General features: G+C 46.1%; 2 protein-coding genes and 1 pseudogene across 25 annotated transcripts in view; 2 read left to right on the top strand and 1 right to left on the bottom strand.

The window, feature by feature from the left end:
• The window catches only part of MCC (MCC regulator of Wnt signaling pathway), a 464974-nt gene that overhangs the window by 97718 nt on the left and 353830 nt on the right, over positions 1-13426 (bottom strand). The window lies entirely within an intron of this gene.
• On the top strand, positions 4738-5149 carry LOC108590594 (large ribosomal subunit protein eL31 pseudogene; annotated as a pseudogene).
• Positions 6779-13426, top strand: part of LOC128928060 (spermatogenesis-associated protein 31A5-like) — a 53616-nt gene continuing 46968 nt past the window's right edge. For 14 of the 21 annotated variants that reach the window (XR_013532153.1, XR_013532151.1, XR_013532152.1 and 11 more), the window contains exons 1-3: positions 6779-6892; positions 7545-7620; positions 8878-8939. Coding sequence is in view for 2 of the 21 variants with exons in the window: in XM_035291081.3 (XP_035146972.3) it covers positions 9530-12424 (2895 nt within the window). In the remaining 19 variants the exon portion in view is untranslated. Of the gene's footprint in view, positions 6893-7544; positions 7621-8854; positions 8940-9236; positions 12661-13426 lie in introns of those variants that run through there. The other 7 variants (XR_013532158.1, XR_013532155.1, XR_013532157.1 and 4 more) reach the window with 3 other exon arrangements.

Here is a 13426-nt window from a genome sequence, read left to right as displayed (position 1 = left end):
AAAAAGACATACAGAGAGAAAACAGATTTCTCCTCCAGGCCACATGGACCAGCATTCGTCTCAGGCCAAACAGATGGTCATTATCTATGGTTGTGAGTGAAGCTGAAAGATTGCTTCTGTGTCCATATAACATACCTATATATCGAATGAGATTCATCTATCAGCCTGCAGAAACTCTTCCCCTCTAAAGATTTCCTGAAGAAACTAGATTTCTTCACCTCCTCAAATTCCGAGGGAAAAAAGAACGAAGACTAATAGCACTGAGACTACCGTGAACCAAGTAACTAAGAGTCTAGCAAACAGCAACACCATACTCCACCACCTGGAGGGGCCCACAGGGGCTTCCTTCTTAGAGGAGGCTGAAGGTTGGGCATAGGGTTGGAGCTATTGGGAAACCAGCACCTCATCAGTGATCAAACTAGACTTTTTTGAAAGGTATATGGATCAGCATGTCCAAGACAGACTAGGCTTCCCCAAAGAAAGTAGGTGGAATTAGCGGGTAGGAATAGAGGATGTAATGTGGAGAAAACAGAACACTGAGTGAGACAACACCGCTCGATGGTCTATTTCCTTTAATTTGCACATGAAAACAAGAAGACAACATTTAAACCCCACTAGGTTTTATCTGTATACACACATCTACCTCTTCTCAGCCCTTCAGCCTCTAGGCTCTCCATTGTACTATTAGCAAGCTGAGAAACAGAATTGCAATATGATTTCAGAGCAAGTGTACTGTCCCCTTCCCCTACCACCACCATCACCACACATACACTCACCACAGGCACGGAGAGAGCAAAATGAACCCTCTTTGAAAGATCTATTTTGCAATTGAGCCAGGAGGGGAAACTGTCAGGGGATTTAACTGGGAGTAGAAAGCCCACTCGGGTCTGCTCAGCTTCAAGGGCAGGGTGTCTGTGAAGAAAGCTAGGAATAGGAGAAATCCTCTCAGCCTGGAATTCATTTTAAGTTGTCAACAACCAGAGGAGAAGAAAGTCTACAGTGTTGGATTCTGGGTGAACCAAGATGATGAGTGGTGATCATTAGGGTTTAGGGAGGCAAGTGGGAGAAACATCTATAAATCAGAGGAATGTGAACCACAGAAATCTTAGTTCTCTCAAGATACCAAATTTCTCCCAGGAAAGGGATTCAGCTGAGCCCCTGCTTTATACGGTATTGTTAATAAAAGCTACCCAGAAAACTGGGAAAGCTTTATGCAGATATAAGGCCCAACGACATGCAAAATATGAATTAGAAAGGTAGTGGTGAAGGCCAAAAAAACCACAGACTGATGTTCTATGAATGAGTTAATTATTAGACATCTGCAAAAGTCAACAATAATTAGGTTTAGGAAAGAAAGCGATTAAAAAGCACTCTTAAGTGCCTTTTTGGGCTACAGGATAATTGTGCACTAATACATACATTAGCTCTCCTTTCAGTCAGCACTTAAAATTCTGATTTTAGTTAAGGGGAGATTGTGTGTATGATGAATAAATTACCTTTGTTACATGACCAACGTAATCAGCTTTGGCTCAGCTGAGACTTTTTTGCAGCCAAGAAAGCAAGTGATAAATGCTGCTGCTGTTTCCTTGGTATAAATGGCATTTGCAAAATCTTTAATAGCCACCTTAATCCCTCCTGGCTTGGCAGGTCCCAAAACATATAGTTCCTGCCAAATCTGCTTTGTACTGAATTACTTCTAGAGATTACTAGAATGAACTTTATAAAGGAGTGAAGCAGGAAGGTGTGGGAGAGGGAAGCTGTTATTGTAAAACATTCCCTCATGAGGTCAGAGAATAGTCTGAAGGAGAATCATACCACATTAGGCAGAAGGTTTTCTGTGTCATCAAATGCAAACTAAAAATCCCCATTCAACATATTTGAGCACCAAAACAAAGACAGGAACACAAAGACTGTATAGATTCCGTCTTCAAGGAGACAGAGATGTTCACAACCTAAGGAGGAGGCTGTGGGTGAACACAGGTGGAATACTTGGGGCTGCCAGTGGGGAGCAACCACGGAAGATCTCCTGGGTGGAGCAGCGCTCAAGATGAGTCTCAAGGCAAGTAGATTTCAGTTATGTCACGAGTGTGGAATAGCACAGGCAAAGGCTCAGAGGAGCTGCAAACGTGCAGAACTTGGAGGGGACCAAGTGGTTCGCTATGGCTGAAACCAAAATATGGCACAGGTTGGAAACGTGAGGCTGGAGAGGCCTCAGGCTAGTTTGAGCAAAAGGAAAATATATTGCACTGGAGGATGGAAATAATCAGGGTTAGATGGAAGAAATAAAAGTACAACGTGGGAAGTCTAGGAATTCAGGGGAAGGAGTAAATATTGCCAAGGTCTTATGTGGGAACAGATAAAATGAGAAGAGAAATATTCTAGAATAAAAACAACACATGCCAACAAAGTAAACAGTAATTAGAGGTGGAAAGCTACCTTTCGAGAATGGAAGATTTTGTGCCACAAAAAATGAAGTATAAAAAGATTAAACTGAGCTTAAATATTAGAAAGTTCATGGAGCCCTGTTGTGTCTCCCACTGACTTTGGTAAGAAATCACAGAGCTGCATATCCTTATCTATCATTGGCATTATTCCTGAAGGGAGGCTGTAATCTGAGACTGGGAAATGACAAAGGCAATTCTCAAAGGATCCTCTTGATAATCAATTTGTGATTGCAGTATATGTGGCAGACTGATGATTGGGGGTCTTCTCTACCATTCAGGAACATTGTTACACCAGGAGCAATGGATTAAGTAAAAAAACACTAAGAGTCCCTGGCAGTTTTACAAAGACAAGGTTTTGAGTTGTCTTCTACAGTGGCTCTGCACAGCATCGAGGGTGCCTGGTGAGGACGTCTGGCTAATGACGTGGCAGCAACAGCATCTCAAGATGACTTCCGTTTGTTGTATATACAGGCATTCTTCTCAAGCAATAACATTTCTTTTGGAAAAAAATGCCTCCCCTCCCCCCCAAAAAAACTGGTGATGAAAAAGATGAAAATGTAAGAACACAAAAAAAGTGGCCATTTAAAACCAGAAAAATGGCAGCTGCGATAAATGTTGAACGTGACACTCTTTAGTGGTAGGTTTGTAACACTGGAATGACAAAGCTCTCAGGTGTTTCTCCTTGGAACATAGGGTCACCTCACAGGCTTCCAAATGCATGTTATTTCATTCACTTAGAAGCATCTGTGAAGTGCTTCCAAGTTGCTTTAAGGGATGCAATGATTAATGCCTGTTCCTAGCTTAAACAACAAAGTACAACAAATGCTTCTAAGGAGGCAGGCATTAGGTTGGACACTTGCCTATGTGATGACCAGCAGTGGCAGAAAAGTCACAGGCTGGCAGACTGGAAAGGATTTTAAAGACTGTCTTAGCCAGGACCCCAACTTTACTTTATAAACAAGACAAATGGGGCTTCAAGAGGCAACTTACTGTAACCATTAGGCTTACTGCACAGCCTAATTCCTAAATTTTGTACCAATGAGACAACATGTAGTTGACCCTTGAACAACATGGATTTGAACTGCATGAGTCCATTTATATGCAAATTTTCTTTCAATAAGTATGTTTGAAAATGGTTTGGAAATTTGTGACAACTTGAAAAAAACTCACAGATGAATTATGTAGCCTAGAAATAAAAAAAAATTAAAAAGGTATATCATGAATTCATGAAATACACGTTAGGTTGATGCAAAAGTAATTGCAGTTTTTGCCATTCAAAGTAATGGAAAAACCCAACTGCTTTTGTACAACCTAATAGTTTATGTGTTAATCGACTACTTATGTATCTGTAAGGCTTCAAGTCAACAGTAGACTATTAGTAATTAAGTTTTTGGTGAGTCATAAGGTATATGTGGATTTTTAATTGCACAATGTAGGGGAGGGATTGGTGCCACTATCCCTCATACTATTGGGGTTTAACTCTTATTTTAGGTTCATGAGTACATGTGAAGGTTGGTTATGTAGGTGAACTCATGCCATGTGGGTTTGTTGTACGGATTATTTCATCACTCAGCCCAATACCCAGTGGTTATCTTTTCTGCTCCTCTGCCTCCTCCTAATCTTCACCCTCAAGTAGGCCCAGTGTCTGATGTTCCCCTCTTTATGCCCATTTGTTATCACTCAGCTCCCATACATAGTATTTGGTTTCCTGTTCCTGTGTTAGTTTGCTAAGGATAATAGCCTCCAGCTCCATCCATCTTACTGCAAAAGACATGAGCCTATTTGTTATGGCTGCATAGTATTCCATGGTGTATACGTACCATATTTTCTTTATCTAATTTGTCACTGATGGGCATTTAGGGTGATACCATGCTTTTACTATTGTGAATGGTGCTGCAATGAAGATTCACATACATGTGTCTTTATGGTAGAATGCTTTATATTCCTCTTGGTATATACCCAGTAATGGGATTGCTGGGCTGAATGGGGAGTTCTGCTTTTGGCTCTTTGAGGAATTACCATACTGCTTCCCACAATGATTAAACTCATTTACACTCCCACCAACGCTGTAGAAGTGTTCCCTTTTCTTCTCTGCAACCTCACCAGCATCTGTTATTTTTTTTTTACCTTTTAATGGTAGCCATTATGACTGGTATGAGATGGTACCTCACTGTGGTTTTGATTTGCATTTCTTTAATGGGCAGCAATATTGAGCTTTTTAAAATATGCTTGTGGGCTGCATGTATATCTTCTTTTAAAAAATGTGTTTGCTTTCCACCTCGGACCCGAATGAATGGCTCCCGCAAAGAAGGGTGGCGAGAAGAAAAAGGGCTGTTTTGCCATCAACGAGGTAGTGACCCGAGAATACACCATCAACATTCATAAACGCATCCATGGAGTGGGCTTCAAGAAGCGTGCCCCTCGGGCACTCAAACAGATTCGAAAGTTTGCTATGAAGGAGATGGGAACTCCAGATGTGTGCATTGATACCAGGCTCAACAAAGCCGTCTGGGCCAAAGGAATAAGGAATGTCCCATACCGAGTCTGTGTGTGGTTGTCCAGAAAACGAAATGAGGATGAAGATTCACCAAATAAGCTCTATACTTTGGTTACCTATGTACCTGTTACCACTTTCAAAAACTACAGACAGTCAATGTGGATGAGAACTAATCGCTGATCGTCAAATACATCAAATAAACTTTAAAAATTGCTAGCAACAACAACAACAAAATGTCCGTTTGAGTCCTTTGCCCACTTTTTAATGGGGTTGTTTTTCTCTTACAAATTTGTCTAAGTTTCTTATAGATGCTGGATTGATCTTTGTCTGATGCAGTTTCCAAATATTTATATAAGTTGTCTGTTTACCCTGCTGATAGTTTCTTTTGCTATGCAAAAGCTCTTAAGCTTCCTTAGATGCCACTTGCCAATTTTTGCTTCTGTTGCTTGCTATAGCTTTTGATGTCTGTCATGATATTCTTGCCCATGCCTCCAGGCAGAATGATATTGCCTAGGCTGTCTCCTATAACTCTCACATTGTTTAAGGGTCAACTGTAATGTCATGACTGAAGGAAAAGATATTTCATTGTTGATTATTTTTAAAGATTCCTTCTCACTGGTTAGGTGTAAAATTATTTAATCAGAAAAGGAAAAAGTCAATGGAAGTATAATTCTTAGTATGCTTTCCAGACTTCAAGCTGAAAGTACTATGCTTCAACAGCATTTGATAGACAATCATGTCACTAACCATCCACATATCTATTTTATTTTGGGTACACATTCATGACTTCCACTGAACTGAAATGATTTGTGGAGAAGACCCAGATGGTCATCTGCCTGCCTTGACAGCTGTCAGTCAGCTGTGGCCAAATAACCCACCCTACTTGACCTGGTGTGTTTTGTGTGAACTGCATTCTTTCTTAAATTAAAAGTAGACTTACTTTAAATGGCTGGCTTTCTTTTAAAGAACAAAGTTTTTCTTTTTTTTTGAGACGGAGTTTCACTCTTGTTACCCAGGCTGGAGTGCGATGGCGCGATCTTGGCTCACTGCAACCTCCGCCTCCTGGGTTCAGGCAATTCTCCTGCCTCAGCCTCCTGAGTAGCTGGGATTACAGGCACGCGCCACCGTGCCCAGCTAGTTTTTTGTATTTTTAGTAGAGACGGGGTTTCACCGTGTTGACCAGGATGGTCTCGATCTCTTGTGATACGCGCCACCATGCCCAGCTAGTTTTTTGTATTTTTAGTAGAGACGGGGTTTCACCATGTTGACCAGGATGGTCTCGGTCTCTCGTGATCTACTCTCCTCAGCCTCCCAAAGTGCTGGGATTGCAGGCTTGAGCCACTGCGCCTGGCTTTTTTTTTAAAAAACTTTACTATTCAAAATTTACAAAACTAAGTAAGAGTAAAACAAATCTACATTTTGTCCCTGGATTGATAGAAGACAAAAACATTGTGTGGGAAAGCTGGAGTTGATGACGAATGAGATTCTGAGAATAAAAATCCCTGGTACATAGTTGAAGTTTCAGAGTCAACTTCAGATTTTCAAGGATCATAAAATAGATAACCTCATACTACCATCTCCAACAGATAAAAGGCACCAGATAATATCTGTGTTCCAGTGAGAAAGAACAGAAAATTGGCTGAGTTCTGTCACTGACAAAACTTAGTGGAAAGGAGGAATCTGGAAGGTGGGAGGGTGAAGGGATCCCGGACTTCCGGGGTAGGGAGGGGCTGTGCTTCAGCCTCCCCCTCTCACTGCCCCTCCCCCATCAGGGGCCCTTTGTGATGTGAAGGCCCCAGCTCTGTGATGCAGGCCTGGGCCCCAGTCCCTAGTCTCCAATGGTATGCCCAGAGCTCAATCTGTGGGCTGTGCTGAGCCTCTGAGGGCCTCCCACCTGGGCCTGGAGCCTCCTCTGATCTCCTGGGAAGCAGAATCCTACCTGACAGCTCAGGTGTGCCTGCAGGCCTGAGCCTGGGTGTTCGTCGAGTAGAGGAGCACCTCTACCATTAGTTATATTATATTATATATTATGCATAATGTATATTATAGTTTATATATGAAACATATATATATATATATATATATATTTCCTCATATAGTAAATCACTCTTTGTGGTGGGTTTTATTGTTTGTTTGTTTGTTTTTTGAGATGGAGTCTCACTCTTGTTGCCCTGGCTGTAGTGCAATGGTGATCTCGGCTCACTGCAGCCTCTGCTTCCCAGGTTCAAGCAGTTCTCCTGCCTCAGCCTCCAGAGTAGCTGAAATTACAGGCACCTGAACCACGCCCAGCTAATTTTTTTTATTTTTAGTAAAGACAGGGTTTCACTATGCTGGCGAGGCTGGTCAAACTTCTGATCTCAGGTGATCCACCCTTCTTGGCTTCCCCAAATGCTTGGATTACAGGCGTGAGCAACTGCGTCTGGCCCCCTCTTTGTGTTTTTCTAAGAAGAAAAGCAGTTTATCATCCACTTAAACCTGAGTGGGAGGAAGCACACTGCTTCCTGAGCAAGAGGAGAGAGCTGTGAGGTTTGTGAGCGCTGCGGCTGGACTGGGGGCGGAGAGCGAGAGCTGGTCTCAGCCCCTCGCCCTTTCTTCTCTCCCAGGGTCATCTTCTGTCCCAGTGTCGAGATCAGTGGAGGGGGAGGCCCAAAGGCAGGAAGAAAAATATCAGTCTGAAAGGTAAGGCTCTGCCGGGGCACACTACAGTTCATTTGATCTCATCTGTCCCTGGAGAGAAGCGACTCTGTCTGAGGAAGTCAATTGAAGAAGCCTGAGGTGGGGCTCCTAGGAAGGAAATCAGAACCCCGGGTCCCTCTCAGATTCCGTGCTGGCATGAAACCATGGTGGGCCAAGGACTGGGTGTTCCCCAGCAGGGCACAGTGTAGGGGGAGGAGACCAATGCCTGTCTGAATCAGGAGGGGGGTGAGGGGGCTGTGGACAGCTGTTCAACTCTGCTAAGGCTGATTCCTCTTTGGGAGCACCCCAGTCCTTTCTCCTGACAGGCCTGGAGGGGGCTTGGGACTTGTTTTCACAGCTGCAGCGGCGAGACACTGCCCCTTCCCTGCATCCTTCCTACCGGGCTGGGATTCGACCCCAGGGGCCTTAAGGCAGCCTGGAGCTGACCTGGGATGGGGACACCAGGGGGAAAGAGGATGGGAGCAAAACCCTTGACCAAGGGGTAGGAGAAGAACGGGGAGTCTGGGTGCAGTGCAGTGGAGGGGCGTAGGAGAATTGTGGAGTCTGGGTGTGGGGTGGTGGAGGCGCAGAGGAGGAGAATTGGGCAGTAAGCGTGTGGGGTGGTGGAAGGGCAAGGAGGAGAATTGGGGAGTCTGGGTGTGAGGTGATGGAGGGGCATAGGAGGAGAATTGGGGAGTCAGGGTGTGGGGCGGTGGAGGGGCACAGGAGGAGAATTGGGGAGTCAGTATGTGGGGTGGTGGAGGGGCATAGGAGGAGAATTGGGAGTCAGGGTGTGGGGCGGTGGAGGGACATAGGAGAATTGGGGGGTCTGGATGTGGTGCGGTGGAGGGGCATAAAAGAATTGGGGAGTCTGGGTGAGGGGCATAGGAGGAGAATTGGGGGGTCAGGGTGTGGGGCGGTGGAGGGGCATAGGAGAATTGGGGAGTCAGGATGTGGGGCGGTGGAGGGACATAGGAGAATTGGGCAGTCAGGATGTGAGCGGTGGAGGGGCATAGGAGAATTGGGGAGTCTGGGTGTGGGGCGGTGGAGGGACATAGGAGGAGAATTGGGAAGTCTGGGTATGGGGCGGTAGGGGGCATAGGAGAATTGGGGGGTCTGGGTGTGGGGTGGTGGAGGAACATAGGAGGAGAATTGGGGGATCTGGGTGTGGGGTGGTGGAAGGGCTGGGGCCCACGTGTCCACTCTGCCCTATGGCCCTACCTGCTCCTCACTACAGCTTGTGCCTCCTGTCTCCTGCAGCATCCTGGGGCGGCATCCTAAGAAAGGTGACTTTGGTCAGCTCTCTGGTCCAGATCCCCCAGGTGAGAAGTGCAAAAGAGCTCCTGATGGAGCCTCCCAGTCCCCTCAGGAGCTGATGGAAGATACCATTCCTGTGCTTTCCTCATTAGCTTCCCCGAATCCTCAAACCCAGCATCCTTCACCTCTGGTCTCCACCCCATCACCAAGACCAATCGCCACCTCAGTCTCCCCTCTGAGTGCCTCCCAACCACCAGAGCCTTCCCTTCCCCTGGAATACGCCTCACCCAAGCCACTTGCACTTTTCCCTAACCCACCACACACCCCTGATCCTCTGGCCTGCTCTCTTCCTCCTCTGAAAGGCTTCATTGCTCCTCCCCTGCGGGACTCCACTCTGACGACTCCATCTCACTGTGACTCAGTGGTGCTTCCATTGGACACCATCCATCAAAACTCACATCCGTGTGAGGATTTGGTGACTTCTGGCCCAGCCATCTCAGGCCTTGGTGGCTCAAGCAGTCATATCTCTGTGCCTGCATTCTGGTGTCAGGAAACTACCAGAACCTGGTGCATCTCCAACCCATCAGTCCAGCAAGATCATCTTTCCTGCCACCCACCAGAAACCTCATCCTTGGGAGACCCCACAAACAGTCAGATGGAAGCTGATAGGCCCTTTTTGCTCAGCTCTGATGGCCAGAATGTTGTGGGAATACAAGTCACAGAAAGAGCCAGGATCAACATTCGGGAGGAAAAAGAAAAAGATGGATCATTTCCAAAACAAATGAACACGGAAAAGCACTTGAATTCTTTGGGGAAGTCTCTGCACAGCGAATCCCTAGTGGCTAATGCCTTGGTGTCTGAGAGATCTTATACTTTACAGTCTCCTCCTTTCTTGTTCAATGGCATTCCCAATGTCCGCCCAGTTCAAACAGAGACTACAATGTCTCCACGGCTTTTCCAGGCCCAGCGCCTGTCCCATCTGAGGCCTGAGTCCCAACCCTTTAATTCACCCACACCCCAATTCCAGCTCTCACCTATGGCTCAGGCGGAGGCTCAATCCTCTTTCCCAGTCCAGTCTCCTGCTCTTGCATCCCTGATTAATAATTCTGGAGTAGCTTGCCCTGTGTCGCAGAATAAGATGCAAGTTCTCACCCTACCTGAAATGCAGCGCCTTGAATGGTCTTCTAAACAACTAGAAGGTGGGTTGGCTTTACCCTGTAGGGCCCAAAAACCTCAGGATGTCTTTAGCGCCTCCACTCCTAACCTTCCCCAGGACAGCTTGACAGCAATCATTCCTGAGAACTTTCCAGTCAGTCCTGAACTCCGGAGGCAACTGGAGCAACACATTCAAAAGTGGCTCATTCAACACCGGAGCAACCTGGGAATGACCCAAGAGTCTCCCGATCTGATGCAGCCTCAGGAGAAATTGCCAGGGACAAGTCAGGCCAGGGGCAAACTCAGACCCTTGCCGTTCTCCATGTCCACAGGCAAAAGCAGCAAGGACATACAGAAGGTGACGTTCCAGCTAAAGAGGAATCCGTGCACACCTCTGGGACAGACCCCGCAATATCTAGCCAGGTGCAAGGAAAGCTTCCCAGGGAAGGTTCTGGGGGCAGAACCTCAAGTCTCTGAGGAATCAGAAAGAGACTTGAAGATGCCCTTGAGGAGAGACTTGGAAAGTGATTTATTAAGACGCACAGAGAGAAATCGTATAGAAAACATCCTGAAAGTCCATGTGGGCAGGAAGTTGGGCCAGATCAATACGGGCTTTATCCCCATTTGTGTGCGTCGATCCTGGCTTGCTGTCAACCAGGATTTTTCTGTGTCCAGCACCCACATGAAGACCAGCAATCTAGTACCCCCAGAAAGTGGGAGAGCCAGTGTGAACACATCCCAGGGGCTTTCCTTCCTCCATCCGTGCACTCAACAGATGCTGGGACACCATATTGTGAGGTTTTGGGCCAAACACAAGTGGGGCCTACCCCTCAGGGTCCTCAAGCCCATTAAGGTCTTTAAACTGGGAAAAGTTTCATCCTTATCCCAAACACAGCTTGCCAGTCCCTCCTCAGCTACCTATGAATCTAAGCCTAGCTCAAAAGTTGAGAAAGCCACTTTCCTAAGAGAGTCACCACCGGCAGGTCTGAGAAAGCAGGTGCTGACCAAAGCATCTGTTCAGATGCCAGACAGTCTTCTGGTGTCTTCACCCACATTGACACAGTTCCAGACGGCCCCACAAGGGATCCCATCTTGGAATGCCCATGGGTCCTTGAAGCCTCCTCCAGCTGGACAGGAGGACAGGTGGCCTTCTAAGCCCCTCACATGCAGCCTCACAGGCAGCGCCCAGCAGAGCGGGAGCTTAGGAGCCCAATCTTCAAGGACTGGAAAGACCATGGAGGCAGTGCCACAACCCAGAGTCCCCTTGGGAACCTTTATGCTGGCAAACCTCCAAGCCACACATGAGGATGTGAGTGGTTTAGAGGCTCCACAGACCAGTAAAGGCTCTCAACTCCCTAGAATGTCTGTCTCCCACGATCCAGGAGAGCTCTATGTTATGGGAGAGGTTGTTCGTAAATTTGAGCCCAGAATGGCCACCAAGTCAGAGACCCAGCCTCAAGTTTGTGGCGCTGTTGTGCTCCCTCCAGATGGTTTTACTGACATTCCCCTTGCTACAGAGAGTTTGGCTTCTCAAGTGCCCCATGGCCGTCTCCAGAGCATGCCTACCAGGAACATGCAGGCTTCCCGGGAGCAACGTGACCTCATGGCAGCCAGAAGGAGCAACCTGGGGCACAAGGAGCCCAAGAACATGAAATGTCAAGGCTCATGCAAGAGCCAGAGCCGGATGTTTACCCCTACTCACAACAGTGAGAACCCAGCGAAGGCCAACTTAGAAAAACGTGAAGAAAGGCTTGAAGAACTAAGGACTCCCCAACTCACCCCAGTCAGGAAAACAGAAAAAACTCGTCAGGACGAAGACCTCCGGCTGCTGCCGTCAAAGGAACAACCTCCTTCAATAAGCAACTTCGGAAAAAACATCAAACAATTCTTTCAGCAGGTCTTTTCAGTGAAAAAAAGCAAGCCAGTTCCAGTCACTGCCAAGAGCCAGAAAATAGTGAAAAACAAATCACATGCGTACAGCAGCTGTGCTGAAGCCGAGGGGCTCAAGACAGCAGTTGGACACATGCTGGAGAAAAAAATGACACTTTGTCATGAGCAACATGAGTTCCAAGCCCCAGTCTGTGGGTTTCCCTGCAACCGCAGGCCCCTCTTCCACCCGGAACACAGCAGAATGCTGGGCTATGCAGCCAGCAGTCAACAAGCCACTCTCAAGAGCCAGAATTACCCCAACAGAGAGAGGCATATCAGAGATCAAGAGCCTTTGAAAAGTGTCCGGTGCAACAATGAGCAATGGGGCTGGCGACATCCCCAACTCTTGCTCCCCAAGAAGACCGTCTCCCCAGTCAGCGCCCCTCCGGGCGGACTGAAAACACCCGGTGCCTTCAGCCACCATCACCACTGTCCAAGGCACTGCCATCTTTGGGAAGGAATTTAATGGGGCAATCAACTTCTTTTTTCAGCATTTCTTTTTTTTTTTTTTTTTTTCCAAGTTTTTATTATTTGATTTGGTTTTACACAGTACAAGTAATTTTAAATATTTTATTTTGCATCTTCCTTTTTCTTTCACTAAACAGTATCATGAGCAGTTTTCTATGGCTACATAATCTCCTATCATTTGGTCATATCATAATCTAACAATTTAATAAATATTGGGTCTCATTTTTCTATAATATATACTGTTTCATTTTCCATAATTGTTGAGTGCCTCCTTAATTATTATGGCAGGTTAAAGTATTTTTTTTTTTTAATTGCATTTTAGGTTTTGGGGTACATGTGCAGAACATGCAAGATAGTTGCATAGGTACACACCTGGCAGTGTGATTTGCTGTCTTCCTCCCCTTCACCCACATCTTGCATTTCTCCCCATGCTATCCCTCCCCAACTCCCCACCCCCGCCGTCCCTCCCCTATTCCCCCCAATAGACCCCAGTGTGTAGTGCTCCCCTCCCTGTGTCCATGTGTTCTCATTGTTCATCACCCACCTATGAGTGAGAACATGCATATTTCATTTTCTGTTCTTGTGTCGGTTTGCTGAGAATGATATTCTCCAGATTTATCCATGTCCCTACAAAGGACATGAACTCATCATTTTTGATTGCTGCATAATATTCCATGGTGTATATGTGCCACATTTTCCCAGTTCAGTCTATCATCGATGGGCATTTGGGTTGGTTCCAGGTCTTTGCTAATGTAAACAGTGCTGCAATGAACATTCGTGTGCATGTGTCCTTATAGTAGAACAATTTATAGTCCTTTGGATATATTTTTTCAGCATTTCATAGAGAAAAACAAGTCCCCAAGAAAAGAAATCACTCTATGTAGAGAAAAAATATTTTCTCTCATGTTCTTAAACCCAGAACATTTAATGTTCCACAATAAATAAGTATCTCCTTTTTTTTTCCCCCATAAAAGGGTAATGGCTTTTATTTGTGTCATGC

Source organism: Callithrix jacchus, chromosome 2 (assembly GCF_049354715.1).
Source record: "Callithrix jacchus isolate 240 chromosome 2, calJac240_pri, whole genome shotgun sequence".
Lineage (NCBI taxonomy): Eukaryota > Metazoa > Chordata > Mammalia > Primates > Cebidae > Callithrix > Callithrix jacchus.
The sequence above is the reverse complement of the archived record's forward strand: the minus strand, read 5'-3'. Positions and strand labels throughout refer to the sequence as shown.